Genomic DNA, 22,820 nt, shown 5'->3' on the forward strand with positions numbered 1-22,820 from the left:
CCTCCTCAGGCCGGCAGTAGGACAACCCGTTAACAAAATCCTCCTCCTGGCCCTGAAAAATCATGGAGAGGGCATTTCTGAATGGGGAGCAGAGGCCTTGGCAAGCATCGCTGCCAAAGCATTGCTAGAGGGGGGAATGGCATGTCTCACTTTTCCTCGGCTGCAAGTGAACCCAACCCACCCCCCGGGCAAGTGGAGTTGGGGTGATGCTCTACTCTGACCCAGTGTCGGAGGAGACAGCCCACAGCACCTAGAAACAGACCTGCCATTTATGAAGCCAAGAAACGAGGGAGAAAGAAGCAGGTGGTGACCCAAAACCTCCGGTGAGAATTTGCCCCGAACCTGGCTGAGCTTTGTGGGGGCTGGGTCCATCCCCAGCCTCTAGCCTCCAGATCTCCATTTCTGCCTGTAAACTTCCCCCTTCTCCCTCCACTCCTACCCTCTTCCTCTCCCTGTAGAGTTTATTAAATGCATGATACTTTCCCCCTCCCAAACCAGCTGTGGCTACTTTGCACATCCCTTGGGACATGCCAGGCTCCTGCTCTCCTTGCCTGTGACGTGCCCCCAGGTGCCAGGGCTGGAGCCTAGTGGAGACGCTCGCCTTAAGAGCAGGGCAGGTAACGCAGAGCAAAAGAAAATTATTTAAGTCCTGCAGAGAGGAGGGTTGCTGAAGCAGGCCGTTGTCCTGCTGAGCAGCCCTCGGGTGCGAGGACCCTGCACAGCCCCTGGGAAAGGTCACAGCCGCAGGGAGGAAGGTACAGTCCTGCTTTACTCCTCACCTTTTCCTCCTGTCTAACCCTCTGTCGCTTTGGGTATAGCCTTGCTGCCTACAGCTCATGCACATCTGCCCACTCCCCACAAATTTGGACTAACTAGGCCCAGGCTAGACACCACCACCCCCCCCTCCCAAAGCACGACCATTGCCCAGGCTGGCTTTTTGACTTTCTTAGGGCAGCGCTGTGACTAGCTGCTGGTCCCCAGCAAGGGACAGTGCTGCACTGAGACACCCAAAGGCTGAGAGGCCTCCAGGAGGGTGTTTCCAGGAAAAATCTGAAATTACATTTTTTTTTTTTTTTTTCTCTCCCTTAAACGTCTACAAAGAGTCACAAGCTGCTCTCATGGAAGCTCCAAAGACGGGACATTGCACTAAATTTGGTGAGCTGCTGGGTGCTGCTGGCATCTCTGTAATAGAAAGCAGCTTTGGACAAAACAAGGCAGCCTACAGTCACAGGCTCCTTACAGCAAGCAGGGATTTACGAATAGTAGCTAACGACTTCTCGAGTAGGGCACAGCCCTTCCCAGAAGGGAAAACAAGAGAGGCAGAAGTGATGTGACTTGCCCAAAGGCCAGAAGACGTCTTTCCTCACCAGGGATTTCCCTCTGCATGGAGAGGCTTGTTTGGGACCTGTCATAAATTCAGCAGCTGAATCCCTCAGCCCCAGCTTTGGTGTCTCCAGGTGGTCGCATACATATCCCATGGGATGAGGAGATACGGAGGCACCAAAGCAGAGAGGGTGAGGAGAGTGTGTGGGACTCGGAGTGCAGGGACACCTCTCCAGGGAGGTCTTCAGCCAGCTTGAGCTGCTCACCAACACCCTACTGAGCTCCCTCCGCTAACATGCTGGGCTGGTGCCCGTGGTGGGACAGCTCATCCACGAGACACCCAAGGTGCATAAGCCAAAAGCTAGACTCCTCTCCACCCATTCTTCTCACATGTTCAGTTTTTCAGTCTCGCCACCCCAACACAGAAGTTATTTCAGACAGCAGCCTCCTCTCCTTGCCAGACGTCACCCATGTTTCTTAGCTTCAAGCTGGAGGAGAAAAAAACACTGGTAGCAACCAGCCTCCAAAACACAAACATACATAGAGAGGGATTTTAACCTCCTGGGGGAGCAGTGCTTCTTTGAAGGGGGAGGAAGGACGGTGGGTTTTAGCTGAGGAAAAGACACAAGGAAAAAAAAAAAAATAAACAAAAAACCAAAGGGGATGGAGAAGGAAGGCAGGCGGCGTGTCCGAGAGCCATCTCAGATCCTCCCTCCCTCCCTCCCTCCCTCCCTCAGGTACGCGAGATGGGACGCAGGGGAAGCCAGCCGGCCCCCATCCCATTCGCGGTTAGGACGGCATGCCTTAGAGACGTAGCGTTGTGGTACGGATGATGAGTATATTCTGTCTTACTAGTCTTACCTGCGCCTTCGTGTATCCGCTCAGTAAAACTCACAGTACGACGGGGGGTGGGACATGGGGGCGGGGGGGTTTGTAACGGGTCGGTCAGCTCTGGGACTGGTTTGGAGAATGTCTTTGGGTGGGTATGGGGAAAAAAAAAAAATAAAATAAAATCATCCCTGAAGATCCATGTGATGGCCAGGGAGGTGAGGACCGGGGTTTCCAGGGTGCAGGGGAGGGGTGGGAAGAAGCTGGTGGGTTTTGGTCTTTGAACCTCCACTTTTAAACAGGGCAATTTGTTGAAAAATAAATGAACTTCAACCACCTTTTGAAAAAAAATTTTTAAAAGGGGGGAGGGAGGGAAAGGGGTTGAAGTTGCCATGCCACCAATTTCACCTTTGTCAAAAGTTTTGGAGCCTATTTTTTTTTTTTTCTTCTGTTGCTATATGAAAAAAACAGTCATTGAGAAAAACAAAACAAAACAAAACAAAACAAAACAAAACAAACAAAAAAAAAACAAAAAAACCCAACAAACAACTTTATCAGCCAAATGTTTAAATTATGTAATAAACAAAACAAAACAAAACCATGTTACTGGTGTCATTTCAAAAAAGCCCAAACACCAAGTCAGCATGAAGAGCACAAGCAGCTACGCTGCTGGGAGAGCCAATGACCAAACTCACCCAAAACAGGGAGCTAGAGAAAATAAACCAGTAGGCAAGATCCAGCCAAAAGTATTCATTATTTATTGACCTTCTCCCTTTCAAAAAACCCAGCTTGTGGAAAAATAAAGTCAGGTCTGTAATACTTGTCCCTATGCTGTACAACAGAAGAAGGAAGACATGCCCAAGGCAAGAATACATCTCACTTAAATAAAATACAATAAAAGTATAAGGCAGACATATTACTTAGTATATCCTTATCAAGCAAAAGCAGGGGTGCTGCTTTATCAGAAAATCAGAGCTAATGAGGGCTGAGCGTGTCCCCCCAAAGTGTCCTCCTCCATCCAGCACCTCTTCTTTCACCACCACACAGGTCAGGGGGCTTCAGCAGAGATGACTTCCAGCATCTGCTGGCTCTTTTTTTTTCCCCTGAAATGGCATCTAAAGTAAGCTGGGAGTGGTGTCAAAACAGAGCTGGACCCACAGGAAAGCCTCAGGTGGGTGACGGGAGCACTGTGGCCTTCAGCTCCTCCAAGCTCTGCTCAGAGGTCCGGTGGGAAACCCTGCAGACAATTACTTGAGCCTCTGAGAAACATCCAGCACCACGCGGGAGGGAGAGGGAGGGTGGTGGTGGGGGAAATGGGCAGCACCAAACCAGAGGCAGACACACATTCAAGACATGGTCAATATTTTTAAACAGCTGAAATGGGGATGCTGGCACTCCGGCAGGATGGGGCCAGGCTCTCAGACACGGGAGGTTGTGGCTGCAGACCCCTGGAGAAAGTTCCTGTGACAAGTGCTGCAGGGTCCTGGGTGCTTGTGCAGAGGGGACACCACCTTGCTTTTCCTGGGCCCTGGGACACCCAGGAAGCTGCCTGATACCAAACTGACTGGTCTTGGGAGGAAAGGTTGTGCTTGAGTGTGTAAGGGGGATGGCAGGGAGACCTGTGCTTGCAGAGGAGAAGTTTCGACAAGAAAGCCATCCCTCTGGGGCTTTTGGACTCTAGAAGAAGTGCGGGAGGAAAAAAGGAGGCCTTCTCCTCCTGGCTGAAGGGAGCAGGTAAGAAGAGTTTCCACTTGAGGAGCCCCAGCAGTGTTCTCCTCCTCTGCTAACCTGGGATCCCCTTCTTCTTCCATGCAGCACATCACGCTGATCTCAAAACCAGCTGGCATCGGTTTGGGTTTGGTTTTTTTTTTTTTTTTTTTTCCCCTTTAGCAAAACAGTAACGGCCTCACTGAGAAGCACCATGGAAGACCTGCAGCTTTATGAAAAGGGTCAGCAGCAGCCTCTGATGCTGAATCTCCAAAGCCACAGCAAAAGCCACACCAGCACCACTCCCAGCAAGGTGAGGACTGGGCAGGCTGGGAGGAGAAAGCCCCGTGAAGCATCACTGGTGTCACAGATCAAACCTTCTCTCCCCCAGCTGCCACCTCACGCTGCTTGCTCCCTGCCTCCTGAGCTACCGAAGGTGACGAAGACCCCGCGGAAAACTTGAGGAGGTGGTGGTGGTGGTGGCAGTGTCAAAAGCAAGGACAGTGACTCTAGTCCTTCTGTGTGTGCCAGCCCAGGAGAGGGGATCCACAGGGGATGGAGAATCTTTTAGCTGTGAACTTCAGGCTCTGAACCACGCAAACTCCCAAGGCTGACACCCAGCAACCCCCATCTGCACCTCGGAAATGTTGTAGGAATGGGATGTTGGGCAGCCGTAGTAGCACCTTCACTCAACCGGACACCTCCTTCCTCCTGTGACCGAGGGACGGACTACTTTGAAATAGCAGGGACTCTCCAGGCCAGCGTGACAATACAAACTTCAGTGGCCACGCTGAACTTGGGGGTAAGGATCAGTTCAACACAACGCAATGCAGCCGGTCCTGCCGGGTTTGGGGAGGGCAGCTGGGCCAGGCTCTCCTGCCTTCACGGCCTGGCAGGCGCTGCAGCCTTTCCAGAGCTCGCTCACGGCAACTCGATGGCTTTTGTGTTGTAACAGCCTGGAGGAAGGCTCTTCTGGATAGCCTCCAGGTTCTTAATATCCGCCAGGATCTCGTCAATGCTGCTCTCCAGCGTCCGCACCCGGGCCTTCTGCAGCGCGGCTGTCTGCTCCAGCTCCGACACCTCATCCTTCAGCTGGTTGCTTCTGGTTCTGGCTTCACTAAAATTCACCTCCAGCTGCCTCAGGCCATCCTCGTCCACAGCACCAGGTTGGTCTGTTGCACAGGAGGAAAACAAGGAAGAGGGGAGGATTCATGGGGGCTGAGGGCTAGATCTTTCTGGATGCTTCATATCTCCATCCTGCTGCCCAGCCCGTTTACGGGCACCGTCTGAGGCAGCTTCCCGCACAGCTCCCAGCACCTCTGCCCAGAGCCCAGCAGGATCCACGCGGCACAAAACCTACTCATCAGACGCAGCAGCTCTTCCAGGGCGCCCAAAGTCTCCTGCACGACCACCCCTGCCCGGCCAGCCTTGGCGTGGACCCTCTGAGCTTCCTGAGCTGTCTGAAGAAGGGAAGGCAGCAGCTGTAAGGTGAAGTCTCACCCAAACCTCAACAGGGAAAGGGGGCAAGGCAAGGGAGACACGGACCCACCTCCTGTATCACAGCAGCATCCGCCTCAACGTCCGAGAGCTTCCTCTCAAATTCACCGTCCACTTCCTTGGCCTCACGTTGCAGGGTGGCCACCGCCTTCTCTAGGGCAAGGACACCATCGGCCGTCTTGTTGGCTTCCACCTTCAGCAGTGTGATCTCCTAGGAAAGGGGATGGCTGAAATCAGTCTGGGTACAATGGGGCGTGAAGCTGGTGGAAACTGGTTCCTTCCACAGTGACCTAAAATTATTGCAGGCTTTCTTGCGTCCTTCATGTGCTCCCACCAGAGAGCTCTTTCTATGATTATGGCTCAACCCCTCCTGCAGACATCAGCGAATCCCTTGGGAATTACAACACACAGTCTGGAAGTTGAACCCACCAACCCCAGTTCTGGGAGCTCATATACCTGCCAGCAACTCAGACTCTGGAAGTGAAAAATCCCCTTGGTCACCAAAAGGTGGCTACAGAGAGATGCCACAGAGATCCTCACAGGACAAACACACCTGCAAAGATCTCCGTGCACCAGCTCACCTACAGCCAATTCTATTATTTCTGCAGCACAAGTCAGCCAAAAAGTCAACGCATGAGGTCTGAAAGTCAATACATCAGCTCCAAAAATCAACACATCAGCTCCACCGTGGAGACCCATTGGTGTTGCCTCTTCTTCCATGCTTTTCCCTTCCAAACCTTTTTCTGTCAGCAACAAACAGCACCAGGGCTTGCCCTCACCTGCTGGATCCCCACGGTGATCTCCTTGGCTTTCCCTGCCGCGCTGCTGGCCGCCTTGGATTCGGAAGCGGCGCTGCCCAGGGTGGCTTCAGCTCGGTCTGTCTTCTCCCTGGCACTTGCGACCATGCTGCTGACAATCGGCAGCCTCCTCATGGCATCTTCAGCTTCCCTTCTCTTGTCATCTGCTTGCAGGTTAAACTCTGAAAGAACGATAAGCAGAAATGAAGCTGTGCTGCCTTTGCGAGACCCCAGAAGGGAGGGGAAAGGAAAGGGTTCCTAGGGCGTTACCCCGGAGGCTCTTCAGGATCTGTTCCACCTCGTAGAAGGTGGCGTTGCCAGCGCTCACGGCTTGCAGGGCTGTGCTCCTGGCGAGGTTGGCTCGGGACAGCAGCTGTGTCAGCATCTGCGACAGGCCAAAGGGACACAACTGGGCAGATGAAGGACGTGGCACGGGAGCATCGGACGGCCCCAGAGCAGCCGCACTGGAGAAGACCCATCAGCCTGCTCCCGGGTGCCTGCCATTGCCCCTGAATCAAGGCTACCGCAGCCTGACGCGTCAAAGCAGAGGCTTGTGCCGGTGCTCCTCGACCAGCTCCAGCCATCCTGACTCATCTTAGCTCTAATCTTTCCAGGAGCAGGTCCTCAACCTGCTTCACGTGGGGGAGGTGTGCAGGTGAGACCCCGCCCCAGCAGCTCCGCGCACACGGTGAGGTTTCCCACCAGCTCCGGAGGACCGGCTGCGTTTCTGAGGAAGGGTGCTATCACCCCGCAGCAGGCAGGCAGAGCTGCATCCCCTTGGGCGGCCAGGCTAGGAAGGCACGTCGTGGCGGTGGTGCCACTGGGCATCCCACCCAGGCTCCAGCTCACGCTGAAGACGACTCAAGCCACAGCCCCCCCCCCAACCCCAGCCAACCTCTTACCGCCCTCTCGCCCTCTCCCCTCCGCAGCCACTGCTTGATTTCTTCCTGCCAGCGCCCCGCGAGGCTCTGCAGCTGCCTGTGCTGTGCCATGGAGGTGTCCACCAGGCTCAGGAGAGCACCGGCGTCCTGCTTCAGCCGGGCTGCCTCCCCCTGAAACGCAGAGATGCGAGGGACCGGCTGCGGGTGCCAGCATCTCCCCGGTGCTCGCCGGGAGCCACTGCCAGCTACGGGAGCAAAAGGGTGGGAAGATGCCTATCGGGTGGCTCTCCAACAGGGATGGAGGCCTGGGAAGGGCTGAGCTGCTGGCAGGGTAGCAGGGAGGGCGTAAGGGAGAGCAGAAAGGGATCTCCTGGTCTCACAGGCCCAAAGCCCTCACCTCAAAGGACCCGATGTCAGTCTTCGTCAGGCGGGACAGGGAGCTGAGGAGCACCAGGCTGCCTTGATAAGCCCTGTCTGCCTCGGCGGCCATCCCGTCGGCCTCAGCCTTCAGGGCTCCAGACTGAGACTTCAGCTCCTCGTACCTGCACGGACACGAGGTTGAAGAGCACGGTACCGGCCAAGCCGCCAACCTCCCACCACAGCACTGATGCTGCCTCCTGCAGTTGACTTGTTGATGCTCTCCAAAGCCCCGTGCAGATTTATCACGCGGGGAAAACTAATCACAAACATCCCCCTGCATCCCAGCCCCTCTGCCAAGCAGGGTGTCTGCCGGCTCCTTGCTCCAGCTACAGAAACCAAAGGTGTTTCACACCAGTTGAACCCTCACAGGCTCCACAGCAGGCTCTGCTAATCCCTGTCCTACCACTGGATATTTTCTCCAGCCCATCCCCATTCAGGTCCTTAACTGTGTTCGGGGTTGTTGCTCGCAGCCCACCAGTGGCGTGCAAAATCCCAGCACCATGGTGGGCTCTGGAGAGGCACCAGCCCCACCAAGAGAGCGGCGCAGACAACACGCAGCTAAACCTACCCTTGGGCTAAACCCAGCTTAGATTTGCAACCACGCCTGGAAGTCCCGTCCCCCCACTCCCCACCCCAGGGAGCCTGTTCACACACACGGCGTTAAAACCCCTTCCCCCAGACGCATCGTGGTCTGCGGGGTGGGAAGCAGATGCTCCGCAGAACTGACCTTCCACCTCCGCCGCTCACGCCCGCCTCCAACCCCACGTTTCCCGCAACTCGGCTGGGGGGCGGGGGGAGGCAGGCCAGGGAGGGCACCCACGCTTGGCCTTCCTCCCCCTCACCTCCTCCCCGCCCCTTCCCCGCCACACGCAGCCCCCACTCACTTCCCGAGCAGCCCGAGCAGGGATGCGGAGGCGGCCGCCTCTCCGCCGGCGGCCGTGCGTGCCAGCTCCAGCGCCCGCCGCGCGTCCTCCCGCGCCGCCCTCGCGGCTTGCTCGATGGCGTTGGCGGCTTGCGCGTGGCTGCAAAGCACGGTGGTGCTGAGGGGAGGCTCGTGATAAAAGGTTTCCCACCCGGGGTTCTCTCCCCCGGCTTCCTTTACCGTTGTATTCAGCGATGCTGCATCGCGCCCTCTCAGGAAACGCAGCGTGTTTGAGGAGGGGGACCCGTGTTTTGCTTGTTCCTAATGCACCTCCCAAAGGTAGAGGAGCACCAGCGGGGAGACAGATGCTGCCTGTTCCAACTAGGCACCCATGGCCCAAACCCTAACCCTAAAGATGCTTCTAAAACACACCCAACTCCACCCTCAAAGGCAACCAAGGACAGCTCTGTAGGGCATCAGAGGTTGTGGCAGCTGCAGGCTGGTGGCCAGGCAAGAACCCCCAGAAAGGATCTTCTGGCCACCCAGCAGGATCTCAGTCCCCCTCCCTCCTCTCTCTTGGCCAATGGCAAGAGCAACTCACCTGTTGGCCAGTCTCAGAGCCTCTTGGGCCAATATCAAGAACTGATTCGAGCCCCCGGGAAGGTTTGAAACAGGAATGGTCTGAGGAGGGAGGAAGAGTGGCGTGAGTGCTCTTCCCTGCCCTCCGTCCAATTCAGCAAAGAGGTAACCCCCACAGCCCCCCAAATTCCCCTGCCAGCACCTTTCCAGGTCCCAGCCCTACAGAAAGGACCACCAGAATACCTCCTGCGCTCACAGACCAAATGTAATAATTGGAATATGTTAAATTCTTGCTTTCTCCATGGATTTTTTTCAGCCCTGGGTGAGACTAGGAGCGTGTCGCACAAGAATGTTCTTACCACCTTACGCAGAGTGGCCCCACTTCGGTCCAGGTCCAGCCTGGCTCTCCCCAGCAGCCTCCGCGTGTCCTGAACCTGCCTCTCGTTCTGGCTCCCCAGAGACCTCAGCCTCTCCACCGTTGCCTTGATCTCGTCCAAGCGGCTCTGGAAGCTGGACCCTTGCCCCTTCATCCTGACCACGCGGCTCTCCAGAGACTTGTCAGAGGCTGGTGAGGAGGAAAGAGGAAGGGTGAAGAGAAACTCAACGCTGAGCAAAAAGGCCCGGGCAGCAAAGCCCTCCCCTGGTAAGAGCACAGATGGCCCCATCCGAGGGCAGCGGGCGAGTGGTACCTTGCAGGCTCAGGGCTTCCCTGAGGATGGTCTGCAGCATCTCCTCAGCCAGTTGCATCCTCCCCTCCAGCTCCTGGCTCTCGGCCCCACCATCAGCTTGCTGCTCGGAGAACAGCAGCTCCAGCTCCGCCAGCTGCTGCAGGTACAGGTCCACCTGCAACCACAGCAGGACAGGCCATCAGCCAGCGGGACGCCGAACCCGTGGCGGAAAGCCCAATGTGGCAACCAGGTCCCACGGTGCGGCCAGAGGATGGAGAGCAAAGCAAGGGCTCATTTTTGGATGAGGCACAGCCAGCCAGCAGCCTAAGGTCATCAGCTTTTTGTCATTTGACTTGGGTACAAACCCAAAGTTCAGGTGCAGCCTGCAAAATCACTTCTCACTCTCACCAGGAGGAGATGCTGAGGGTAAGGGTATCGCTGCACGCCTTGCAGCTCAGCGGCCCCGGGGCTGGCACAGATGCTCACCTGGGCTTTCACCTGGCCGTAGCAAGCCGGGCACTCACTCTCTTCGCAGCTGGGACCCTCAAAGCCAGGCTTGCAGATGCAGCTCCCATCGCTCCCGCACTTCAGGGGCTCGGCGCCGGCCGAGTCGCAGGCGCAGGCTGCGGGTCAGAGCAGCACAGGTTCAGAGGAGCCCATCCCCACCTCAAGCCTCAGCACATCCTCCCACCCACCCTCTCCCATGCTTTCCTCCTACAGTTTATCCCTGTGGTCCCATTCCTCCTCTCCACTCCCGCTTTCCAGCCCCGGCTTTTGCAGCATCCCCCTTCCCATCCAGCCACTCCGCACCCCGGCGTGGATTTTCTTACTCATCCCCAGCTCTCACCTCTGCACTTGTCGGCAGGATCGGGGGCCAGGGGGTTCCCGAAGAAGCCGTCCTTGCAGCGGTCGCAGTAGAAGCCGGCGGTGTTGTAGATGCACTTGAGGCACTCGCCCGTCCGGCGGTCGCAGTTGCCCACGGCGTTGGGCTCCACGTTGCCGTTGCACCGGCACGGCTGGCAGGGCCGGGAAGCCGCTGGGTCTCCAAAATAGCCGTCGGCACAAGTACTCACAGTTGGCCCCTGGGAAAAGAGGAACGGGGAAAAGCTCACGCTCTTGCCCAAAAGGCAGAGGTTGCCTCGCTCCCTCTGCCCCACAGAAATGGGGGCATTCGGCCCCCTTGGGGCTGGCACAGCAGCATCTCCACTTCGCCACCACACCACGGTCTGGACACGCTGGAAAGCTAGGTGCAGCGACTGACCTCGAGCAAGTCATTTCCTGCTCGTTTTTTTCCTATTTTTCTACTGCCCTCCCTCCCCACCCATCCTTTTTCCATCCAAGCTAGCTTTTAGGTGAGAACCTTTCCCAGTGCAGGGCAACGCGTGTTTGCACAGCCCTTGGGGCTGAAACACCCAGTTACAGGCGGGAGCAGCAGCGCCATAGGCAAGCTGGGCTGAGAGGATGGGGCAACCCACCCGGCTCCCAGCATCTTCCCGCACAGCGGGTTGAAACTCCAGGGAAAAGCAGAGCAGAAGCGAGCTGGGCGAGGGGCATTACCGGCAGCTCCAGCGGGGCAGCGGTCGCAGACGACCTCCTCGCTGCCCGGCACCACCGAGCAGCCTTGGCCGTTGCTGCAGGGACATCTCCTGCAGCCGTGGGGCTGCCGGGGCTCCCGGTAGAAGCCGAAGGGGCAGCCGACGCTATTGCCCACGTTTTCGTCTCCCGAGTAGCATTCGCCTGGAGGAGGAAGGAAAGGACGTAGGGCAGTTTGCTCTCAGCCCCGGCGGGACGCCCTCCACCACTCCACCTCCTGGCCACCCCCTCGGCCGGTGGCCGTGCCACCCGCCACAGCACAAGCACCCGTGGGTCCCGCACCCTCCACCGGAGCCCTCGCCATCCCCGCGCCTGCCCATCAGCCCCGTCACCAGGCGGGAAGGACCGTGCCCTGCTCCTGCAACGGGAGCCCGACGAGACCCCACGGAGGAGCCCACCCCACGGCAAGGGGGCTGGAGCTCATTTTTCACAGCTGTTATAGCTCCTGAGGAGCCGCGTGCTGCCTTTTGCGCCTCCTGTTCAACACTCTGATATCTGGAAATTCCAATTCAGACTTGAAAAATACCGACAGCTTAACTTTGCATTACTTTGACTTTACATGGCAACACCGTGGTGTATCTTAACAAGACGGGTAGTAAAACATGTTCACAGTGCTGGTATCTACTCACACCACACAGAATCACAGAATGGTTTGGCTTGGAAGGGACCTTTAAAGGTCCTCTAGTTCAACCCCCCTGCAATAAGCAGGGACATCTTCAAATAAATTAGGCTGCTCGAAGCCCTGTTCAACCTGATGGGTTACCACACTTACCTTTAAAAGAAAACGTCAGAAGAAAAGTTTTTCATGCTATCCAGGCAGTAGGAGAAGCTTTTTCTCTCTCCCATGAGCATCATCTAAACCCAATTTGATCCAAATGCATCTTACCTGTATTTTTGCCCGCAGCGCTCCTAGGCTCTGGGGAGTTTTGTCCGTGATGTTCCCCACACTCCAGCCCCTCCGGTCAGTGATCTCTCCCCACTCATTGCCCCCCCCATGCCCTGCGATCCCGTACTCCCAACAAGCACAGCGCAGTGGTGGCTGCTCTTACCGGTGTCGGGATCACAAATTCCTCCCCCCTGGCAGTCGCACGGCACGCAGATGCCGAAGGGCCCCAGGCCGGGGGCAGCTCTGCGGTAGCCGTGGGCACAGCTCTCGCAGAATTGCCCCCGGTAGCCCGCCGGGCACTGGCAGCGTTCCACCCAGGGAGCAGGGGCTCCGGCCACGGGCTGCGCCGACACCAGGGTGACGTTGTCGATGTAGCCGGTGCCTGGGGGGAGATACGGCCGGTCACCGGCGGGGGCCAGCAGCTCCACCTGCAAGCCCCCCGCACCCGCGACCCGCGGGGGTCGCACGTTTCCTTACAACGCCCGCAGGCGGGTGGATCGGAGCCACGGCTTTGCTGTCCCCACTGTTGCCATCCTAGCTCAATCCCGTCATAATTTAATTTTGCCCGTCCTTGGGCACTTTTAAAAATTATTATTCTTTTTTAATGCCTTTTAGCAAAGGTGTCTCCATCTGGAGACTTGGCACCCCCAGCAGCGAGAAGCCAACCTTGTGCGTGCAAGCTCTCCCTCCACTTACTGTACTCCCCAAAGGTGGCTCGGATCCAGAGAGCTGTCAGGTTCCCCAGCAACCTGCGATATTCAAAGTGATTCAGCCTCGGGCTCCACTTGCTGCTCGGGTGCTCATCCAACCTGCCCGTGGGAGTGGGGAGAAGGGGAACCAGTTTCAGGAAAATGAGATGCCTCATCAAGAAAACGTTTCAAGAAAATGAGATGCCTCAGTGCGGCAGCCCTCGCCCACCTCCCTCCTGAGCTCAGGGCTTTGGGGAACAACCTCCACCCGTGTGACTGACCCCCAGCAAAGTACCCAGCCCAACCTCAAGCCAGATTTTCTACTGCCCCTCTCACAAAGCAACCTCCTCACCCAGGAGAGAAGCACCTGAGATGCACCCAGCCCAAACCAGGCAATCATCTGTCACCTCCAAGGGATCACAGCTGAATCCAGGAGCTCCTTGAAGCTGTGGCCTTTCTTGCTGCATCCCCCTTTACCTGAAGGTGTAGGTCTGGCTGACGCCGCAGGGCAGGACCTTCCCCTGGGGCAAGAAGGGGGCAGTGACTCTCAGGCCATCTCCTTCCAGGACCACGTCGTGCGGAGATGGCTGGCGTCCCCCTCGGTCCAGGCGGTAATCAAAGGAGAGCGTCTGGCCGTAGCTCAGCTGCTGGTTCCCGAGGAATTTTGCTGCAAGGGGAAGGAAGGGAGAAAATTAAAGGCTTAAAACCCCTGTCTTCCTCTTAAAGGCTCGGTTCATGGGATCAGACCAAGCAAAGCGGGGACACTGTCACCTCTCCCCTTGCCCTCACTGATCCCACACCTACCAGGCGCCACAAAGTAAATCGGCTCCGATCTCCTCGCCGCTATGAAGGCATCCTGATGGCGCGGGGACCATTGGAGCTGGGCTGGAGAGCTGTTTTCGTGGACACCTCGCCAGCCTTCGGCACCTGGAGCACCAACAAGGAGCAGTCAGCGGGGACAGGGAAGGCGTTTCCAGGACTCTAGCAACTTTCTCAAGGTGTGTCTTACCTAAACCCTCCAACTTCCTACCCCTTGACCTCCAAGGTCAGCACAGATATCCCTGTCCTGATAAATCCATAACTAAATCCAGGCTGGGCCTTGAGGTTTTCTCCCAAGTGGCCAAAAAAGCACGATGAAGCAAGCCTCCGCTCCCCCCGACGCTCACACCCTACTTCTGCCTACGATCAGACCGTCCCACCCATCAAAGTACAGGGACTCCAAACAGGGCTGCGAACCAGGCGGCTCCTCCAGCACGTTGGAGGAGGGATGGCAAACACCCCCGGGAGCCGTAGGGTTGTCCTGCTTGGGCTTCACCTTGCTGGAAGGTGGAGGTGATGTTGTAGACGCTGTGGTTGTCCGCACTGACGCACGCAGCTGAGTGCCCGTAGCAAAAGCAGGGGGAGCATCCCGCGGGGTTTCTGGCATCCAAGTTATAGAAGCTTTGTTTGCACCTGGGAAAAGGCAAGAAGGTGGCAACATTCAAGCCCGTTTTCTTCTCTTCTTCCTCCCGGCCAACACAACCAGCCCTCTAATGACAGCCGTGCCACACAGCCATTGCCACGGCTCGAGGCCATCGCCAGGCTGGGACCGAGGTGCCAGGGCGGTGGAGGACGTGCCACGCAGGCATCTGGCAAGTCCTCCCGACACCCACCTCTCGCACCGCTCCCCAGTAGCGCTCGCCTTGCAGACACAGCGGCCGGAGAGGCAGCCCCCCGCGCTGCCAGCCGGGTCGCACTCGCACTGCGGGCTCCTGCAACAGGGACAGCGGGACCCTCGACCCGGATTTCCAGCTCGGCCCAGGAGCTCAGTGCCCCCAGATGTTATACAAGACAGCGGAGAATCCCTCCCCCCCCTCCCCCCCCCCCCCGCCCCAGCTACCAGTCCCATCCTAGAAGGGGAAAAATAAATCAGCGGAGCCATCTCTTTAAGTAACCCAGCCGCAGCAGTCTGGATGCCAGGCTGAGGCTGTGCTCAACGCTCCAGCCCCAAGGACACCCCAGAGCACCGGACCCACCTACAGGAACAAAGTGACCCTCTGCGAAGCTTAATAGAGCCTGGCTGAGCTCCAACGAGCAGCAACACCGCGGGGAGGCTCGGGCAGGAGGCCAGGCATGGCAGCAGGGCAGGCATGGCAGCAGGGCTGCGGGCAGCCACCCCTCGCCCCCACCTTTTGCCTGCCGGGGGTCCCGAAGGAGCAACAGCGGGGTGAAGCAGGGAAGAAAAGGACAGAGGGCTGAGGGTGTCAAAGCAGAAACGCTTCGGAAGGTGTTTAAACAGAGCTTCGTGCAAAGGAAGGGGTCGAGTTTTGCATGGACACCTTCGCGTGGGGCCAGTCTTCGCGGGTGGCACCGACACCAGGCAGACCCACGGGCGGGCAGGTTTTATTTTACATCAGCTAGCCTGGCTGCTGCCTGCTTTATTTGGGTGATAAAGCAATCGCCTCCGAGTGCGGTTCAGCGCAGATTTTGATGCTACTGCGTGACAGTGAGCTCTGCAGGCTGGAACGGAGGTCCAGCCCCGCTCCGGGCGAGGTTAGCGTAGGGCTGTGGGTGTGCTGCCACGGAACAAACTGCCTCTGCCCTCACCCGGGGTGTTTTCAGCCAGCACGGGCTCTTGAGAGCGGCCGGGAGGGCTCTGGAGGCTGTCCCTCCGCCTGCCCCCGTGCCACAGATGGTCACCAGCACTTACTGCCCGCTCCTCCGGCACCCGTCCTCAGAGAGGGACTCAAAGCCCGGCTGGCACCGGTCACACTTGTCACCCATCACGCCGGGTTTGCAGCTGCACCGGCCGTCGCTGTCGCACCGCGGGCTGAGGGAGCCTGGGGGGAGAGGGGAAGGAGCGGTTCGGGTGGGCACCTCCCCGCCGTGCCGCTGGTGGGACAGCGGAGCAAAGCACCACGCCGGCGACAGGTCCCCCGCCTTGAGATCCCAGCACAGGGCTGAGACACCAGGTCTGGCTGCTAAAGCTGCCCCAGCCACCTCGACGGATGCAGGAGACTCAGGAGGAGATGAATCCCAGCAGGCAATTACCAGATGCCTGGCACGAGGATCCTCTTCCCTACCATAAACGTCATCACGAAGGACAGACAGGCTCCAGGGCACGCAAACCAAGCAGAGAATTTTTTTCTTCTTTGCCAGACCCTCTGCTAGTAGACATCAGTAGAACTTGATTTTGGTGCCTGTACAAGGATCCTATGGGACCGAGGGCCACGGCAGGATTGTTGGTTCTGACCTACCGCCGTGCACACGTGGGCAGCGAGGGGAGAGGCTGCCAGAGCCAGGGGTACACATCTGAGGGGATATTCACCCTCCCACCACCTTAAGGCCTACTGCTCTGTCCTCTTGCCCCCTGTTTTTTATGTTCAGGTGGTGCTTCTTGTGATCCTCCTGCACGGACAGAGACCAACAGGCGTTTCAGTATCTACCTACAGCACCTCAGTGCGAGATGGACGAGCTGCCTGCTTGCAGAGCAGGCTGAAACCTGACGAGGATGAAGGAGCTATCACATCTACTGTGTAACCAGCCACAAGACCCACAGAAAACACCGCAGAGCTAGAAATCCCATCTTGTAGCCCTGAAGCCTGCAAAAAGCTGCTGGAGGAGCTGGAGAGGCCGAAGCCTCCTGCCCATCCCCAAGCACTGCAGCTCTTTGCACGGCCTCCCCTCCTGAGAAGCAACACCCCCAACTCAGGAATTACCCTTTCATTTTTACAACGCAGTTAAATGCCTTCGAGGAGCCCGCCAAACATTGCGAAACCCAGGAAGCATCAGCCTGACTCACAAAGCCAGTGAAAGCCCGCGTTGAGGTTTGGCTGCCATCCTCGAGATAAGGATGGCAGCTGGGAAGGGCAAGCAGCTCCCGGCGGGCTTCAGCAGGTTCGTGGCCACCCGCCAAATTCAGGGTGGAGCGGAGCAGGGTCCCCCTCGGTGAGGCAGGGTGTGGTGATGGAGATGTTGGGGGGAAGGGTTGCCATCCAAGGGGACCTTGAGAGCCTGGAGGATCTGGCCCATGGGAACCTCATGAAGTTCAATAAGGTCAAGTGTAAGGTCAAGGCATCCCCAGTATCAGTACAGGCTGGGGGATGGATGGATGGACGGATGGACGGATGGATGGATGGGTGGGTGGGTGGGTGGATGGATGGATGGATGGGTGGATGGATGGATGGATGGATGGATGGATGGATGGATGGATGGATGGATGGATGGATGGATGGATGGATGGATGGATGGGTGGGTGGATGGATGGATGGGTGGATGAGTGGAATGCAGCCCTGTAGAGAAGGACTTGGGTGTACTGGTGGATGTAAAGTTGGCCATGAGCTGGCAATGTGCACTCGCAACCCAGAAAGACAGCTGTGTCCTGGGTGCATCACCAGCAGGTCAAGGGGGGGGGATGCTGCCCCTCTGGTCTGCAAACCCTGCCCTGGAGCACTGTGTTCAGCCCTGGGGCTTCCAGCACAAGACGTGGGCCTGTTCGAGCAGGTCCAGGGGAGGCCATGGAAATGGTCCGAGGGCTGGAACAGCTCTGCTATGGAGAAAGGCTGAGGGAGTTGGGGTGGCTCAGCCCAGAGAAGAGAAGGCTCTGGAGAGGCCCTACTGTGGCCTTTCAGTGCATAACAGGGGGATCGATATGTAAAGGCAAGCTTTGCAAAGGTTTTTAATCATATTGTAAAAGTGAAAGGGTAATTCCTGAGTTCACAGCGTTGTGCCTCGGGAGTGGAGGTGGTACAGAGAGACCTTTTACCAGGGCCTGTAGTGACAGAACAAGGGGCAAAAGTTTTTAACTGAAAGAGAGGAGGTTTAGATTGGACATAAAAAAGAAATGTTTTATGATGAAGGTGGTGGGTCATTGGCCCAGGGTGCCCAGAGCAGCTGTGTCTGCCCCCTCCCTGGAAGGGTTCAAGGCCAGGTTGGACGGGGCTGGGAGCCCCCTGGGCTGGGGGAAGGGGGCCCTGCCCAGGGCAGGGGGTGGCACTGGATGATCTTTGAAGGTCCCTTCCAGCCTAAACCATTCTGTGAGTCTGATTATTTTGGGGGGCGAGTGGGTGTTGAAGCCTGGATGCAGCCGGGAGCTGCCGCAGGGTTTGAAACTCGCGGCAGTAACCAGCGAAGCAGCCGGGAGGAGGAGGAGGAGGAGGAGGAGCTCCTATGACTGTGGCACACCACCACAGCCCTGGGGTCTGCCACCTCCCCAGATAACCCCACCTGGAGCCAAGCCGGCCCCGTTCGCTCCTCCCGCGATGCTCTGCTCCGGCGTGTAGGGACCCGGAGCCCGAGGGTATGTTTGGATACGGTGTGGCAAGCGCTTTAAACCCCGCTACGGCCCTGACCCAAGCCCGTTCCCCTCCCGGCTGGTGAGCACGTACCCCGGGGGTGGCAGCGGCAGGGCAGGCAGCAGTCGTCCTCCCGCTGACGGAAGAAGCCCTCCTTGCAGCGCTCGCAGTGGGCACCCTCCGTGTTGCCCAGGCAGCCGAGGCAGCGGTACCCGCTCCCCGTCTCCCTCAGGAGGTCCCAGTCGAAGACGCACCGCCTGGACATCCCGTTGCAGTCGCAGACTGGGGAGGGGAGAGGAGAGACACGTCTCAAGGGATGCTTAGAGAAGAGAGAACCAGCAGTGGGGCTGTGAACCCACCCTCATGGCCAAGGAACGAGCCCAGGCGATGCAAAGCTCCCCTTCTTGCTCTGCCAATACCCGAGCCCCGTTCCCACGTCTCTGCACCCATCAGCCGCCACCGGTGCCCACACCGTGCTCCACGGCCCCCGTGCTTTGGAGCGATGCCCAATTTCACTGCCCACAGAGCTCAGGATGGACAAACTCCCCACGCCAAGCAGCCACCGCTACACAGCGTGGCATGGCCAGCGACGTTCTCCATCCTTTCAGAGACCTTCTGATGCAACGAGGTCTTTGAGTAAGCAGAGACGGTAAGAAAAACCCAGACCCTGTCCTGAGAAAAGCATGGGGAATCTTATTGGTGACCTCAGGGAAGAGGGAAGGATCCCTTTTGTTTCACCTGGCCTCTGACCAGGAGTGAGCCCGGCAAGGAAAAGCTCAGCCAACTTTCACCAGGTCCCTCCATTCAGGTCTGCAGCCAGGCAAAGGGGTAATGAGGAGTGGTTTGTGATCAGAGGAGCTTGGTGGAATTGTGCCAGCCAAGAGTTAGATTAGATGGAAAAAAAAAAAAAAAAAAAAAGGTTTTGGCAGGATTACACAGGTCATCTCACCCCACCCTCCTCAGGAAGAAAAGCTGCAGCTGCCCACATCGCTGCAAGGGGGGATGCTGGGAGGGACAGGCATGGGATTTTGTATCCCACTACAGCCAGGACAGACGGGACCTCTGGAGAGCAGAGCAGCAGATATCTCACCAGAGGTGCCTGCTCCAGCACTCCTCTTCATTGCCTTGCCCAGATCTTCTCCTGAAGCCACCTCTCATCTACTTGCTAAGCTCTCAGCGGCCAGTACTAGAGTGTTTAAACCCGAGGACCTTTATTTCAGATAAGTTTCTCAGCACTGCCAGGGAGAGCAGATGTGGTTGAGAGAACGGTTGGCAAAGACAGGCAGGAGAAAGAAACACCCCGAGGGGAAAAACAGGGTCTGCAGGGGTGCAGAGCCGGCTGACAAGCTGCTCCACCCGAACCCCGATGCTGCCATGGGATCCTCAACCTCCCTCTGAGAAATTCCGCTGGCTGCTGACGTCCTTGGGACATGAAAGGCGGTCCCCCGCCGCCCACCCCCCCCAAGCTCAGGCCACCCCTGACGGCAGGGGGAAGGGGAGGAAACCCAAAAGCGAGCAGAAACCTGGACGCAGAGATACGTGCGGAGGCTCCTCCTTCCCGGCGCTCTCCTGGCACAGATTAACCCGAGGAGACAAGGCCACTGTCCTCCACGCCTGCGGTCGCCCGGACCTGGGCGAAGCCTCCTGCTCTCCCCGCCCCAGCACCCAATGCCCAGCACCCAACAACGCCCGGGCACCGCCGCCGCCCTCCCACCCGCACACCAGCCCGAGGCACTCGGCAAGCGGCAGCCAAGGCTGCTGCCAAGGAGAGAGGTGACCTCACGCGCCAGCAAACAGGGAGATTTTTTTTTTTTCCAGCTCCGGCAAACGCGGTTCTTCCCTGGCAGCCCGGCTGCCGGGAGATCCCGAGCCAGCTGCAGGAGGGTCTTCTGCCACCCCCAGCCTGCTGGGAGGGGACCCCGCCGGTGCAGGGGTGCTGCCGGCTCTTAGGGTGTGAGGAAGCATCAGGGGGGTCTCGGTGGGCATCACCGGTGACCAAAGGGCAGAAACAATTCAAACAGCCCACCGAGAGCGGCAGTGCGGGATCGGTCTCCGGGTATTTGCGCTCCCCTTCACAGCGGGACTGCGGGGGGGGGGTCGATCCCACCCCCCATCCCTCCGCGCTAAGGCTGGAATATCTCAAGTTGGAAGAGGCCCGTAAGGATCATAAACTCCACCCATGCATCATCCAACATCTACGTCATTGGGAGGATTTACTGGGTTGCTAAATTACAGGCATGAGCACCGTTGCCCCGGGGAACAAAAACCTTTTTTTTTTGGGTCTTGCTCTAAGGTTTGCAGTGTGTTAAAAGCCAGCTCTGCAGCCCTGGCACAGACTCAGGTCTCGCTAATCTGAAGCCATTGAAGATGCTGTTGCAGATTAGTGCCTCCGCCTCACCAGCGTAGCTGTTCCTCTTGCTGGTCTTCTGGAACCCTGAGAGCTCAGGCAGGTTTAATCTTTACCAAGAGTGAGGCACCGGAGTTGCTAACGAGATGGAGCACGCAGGAGCTGCTGGAGGATGAGGACCAACTGAGGACAGGATCGTTTTTTCCATCCAGGTGCCCTGAGGCTCTGGCCTGAGATCATCCAGTTCTCAGATAGCTGTGGAGAACAACAGGCTCCACTGGAGAAGCTTTGCAGCTGGATTTCTTCAGCGCTACGTCGGGATGGAGGAGGTCTGTGGCACACATCCAGCAGAACATCATTCCCCCAGCTCCCGCCCAAGAGACTAAAGCGTGAAAAATGCATTTTTTTTTTTTTTTTTTGCTGTGCTGAGACAAATTCCCGCACCAGAAAGGCTTGGAGGAGGAGACAGGCAGCTTCAGACCTCCTAAATTGTCTTCTTAAATTCACAAAACCAGAAAATGAGGTCGGCCGTGGGTCTGCGAGGAGCAGATCCAATAGCCCTGTGCATACGAGGCTGAATGCAAAGGCTAATCCTTTCAGAGCTTTGCAGGCAACGAATCCTCCCCGACAACACAAACCATTCCCTGCTCCGTGCTTTCGGGACAGTGACCCAGGAGGCTGTCCCGTCCGCTCCCCCAAGCCCTGGCTTTCCCCATCGCCCAGCCCCACAGCTCTCTCACTGCAGGAAGACCTGCCCGGGGCTCCGGCAGCATCAGCGGGGAGAGACCACACACCAGATCCCAAAAAAGCTGCCATTTGGTGTCTTCTCCTTTCCACCACGCCGAGTCAGACACCTCACTGGCACGGTGGAGCTCGGACCTCCACACCCCAGCTCTTCCCCGAACCCTGGGAGATCCCTAGAGCCATCAAGCGCCGGCAAACCCGAGCTGGCTGGGGCAAAGCCCTGCACAGCCCAGAGGACAAACACCCCGACCTTTGCAGCTCGGCCAGCTCACACCCGGACCCAACTGGACTCAAGCAGTTCATCTGCATGCAAAACAGGATTACGCGTGCTAATTACAAGCACACATCTAGCACCGGGAGCTGAGGAGTCACAGCACAGGAGGCTAATTTACACCACAGACCCAACTCAGAGTTTGCTGCAGCGTAAAAGCTCGGCTGGCTATCGACCGTCGCTTTTACGTACGTGCAGAAATAAGTTCAGGAGCCCGTGGAAAAGCAGCAGTTGCCTACATGCTGCCAGGAAGGTCAGGGGGGTGGGGAAAGAATCTACATCAGTATTTTTAAACTTGCATGCAACTAGGGCTGCTGTAATAATCACCCAAGTAACATGTAAAGCAAATCAGATCTTTTTCCAAAAAAACCCACCCACTTATTCAGCACTTTTTCCCCCTATCACGTTGCACTGCACTTAAAGAAATACTGAGGAAAGACCAACTTCAAGCTCAGTGAGAGTATTTCAGAGCACCAGTACTGCAGACAACAACAAAAAAAAATTGAAACCGCTCAGTATTTACAAAACACACGTGAAAACCTGATTTTGGCCGAACACTCCCATCTCCACACTGTTCATCAATACGCCTGAAACCCCGATATTGAATTACCACTGGGCCGAATGCGCTTAAACATCCCTGCATTGCACTCACGGCTAGAATTAATTGCACATGCAAGAGGATCCTCTGGATTTTTAGAGCTCGCCATCAGTCTACGCGCCGCAGGAGACTCACTGCCTCCCACAGCGTGCGGCGGGGCCGTGGGCACCTCGCAAGCCCCACGGACTCGCACAAAATACAAGACGCCTGCACGTGTTGCTGCAGCAAACCAGATCCTGGCTGCCTGCAGCTCTTCCTCGGGCGCAGGGAAGGTTTGGGTTACAGCAGCGGCGGCGGGGCAGATCAGCCACCCGCTCCCTGGGCGATGCTCCCGCCCCGGTCCCACCCGAGCAGCGGGGCTTTAGACAGGAAGCAGCAAAGTAACTGCACATAAATAAGTTATTTAAAGGCAATGCCAGTAAAAAAAAAAACAAAGTCGAAATGATCACGGAGTACTTAACCCCAGAGGAAATATAAGGCGAAGCACCTACAGATCCAATTTTAATCCCACGGGTGGGAGGGGAGCGTGCCAAGCGGCACCCAGCCTGCTCCCGGTTACCGGCACTATCCGGCACTGGGGCAGGGCCGCGAGCAAAGCCGCCGGCGGGATGGCACATCAGGGCAAAAGCAGGAACAGCCAACCTTCCCGAAGCCTCACCTTCTCCTCCGTTGGCGCTCGGGGCTGCGGGCAGGAGGGCTGCCACGAGGCAGCAGAGGGGCAGGAGCCAGCACCCAGCCATTTCTTGCGCCGGGGAGCACAAGGCGCCCGTTCCGGCTCCCGACCGGCTGCCTCTTGCTTTGTGGTTTTTTTGTGGTGTGTTTTCTTTTTTTTTTGTTTTTTTTTTTTTTTTTTCTCA

The 22,820-nt window shown here is 57.4% G+C and overlaps 1 protein-coding gene across 1 annotated transcript; it reads right to left on the reverse strand.

The window, feature by feature from the left end:
- Positions 1-14: 14 nt before the first annotated feature.
- On the reverse strand, positions 15-22,744 carry LAMC2 (laminin subunit gamma 2). The gene is given in 24 exon segments (XM_033005792.2): positions 15-5,030; positions 5,219-5,318; positions 5,408-5,566; positions 6,135-6,334; positions 6,423-6,537; positions 7,055-7,204; positions 7,431-7,575; positions 8,338-8,475; positions 8,917-8,996; positions 9,254-9,459; positions 9,584-9,737; positions 10,049-10,185; positions 10,410-10,626; positions 10,628-10,644; positions 11,120-11,299; positions 12,205-12,423; positions 12,738-12,850; positions 13,208-13,397; positions 13,535-13,657; positions 14,046-14,182; positions 14,383-14,481; positions 15,420-15,549; positions 18,097-18,285; positions 22,622-22,744. Coding segments are annotated over 24 exon segments (3,531 nt in total). The 5' UTR covers positions 22,704-22,744; the 3' UTR covers positions 15-4,779.
- Positions 22,745-22,820: the final 76 nt, after the last annotated feature.

The sequence above is a fragment of the Tyto alba genome, unplaced genomic scaffold, assembly GCF_018691265.1.
Source record: "Tyto alba isolate M040663 unplaced genomic scaffold, T.alba_DEE_v4.0 Super-Scaffold_1000006, whole genome shotgun sequence".
NCBI lineage: Eukaryota > Metazoa > Chordata > Aves > Strigiformes > Tytonidae > Tyto > Tyto alba.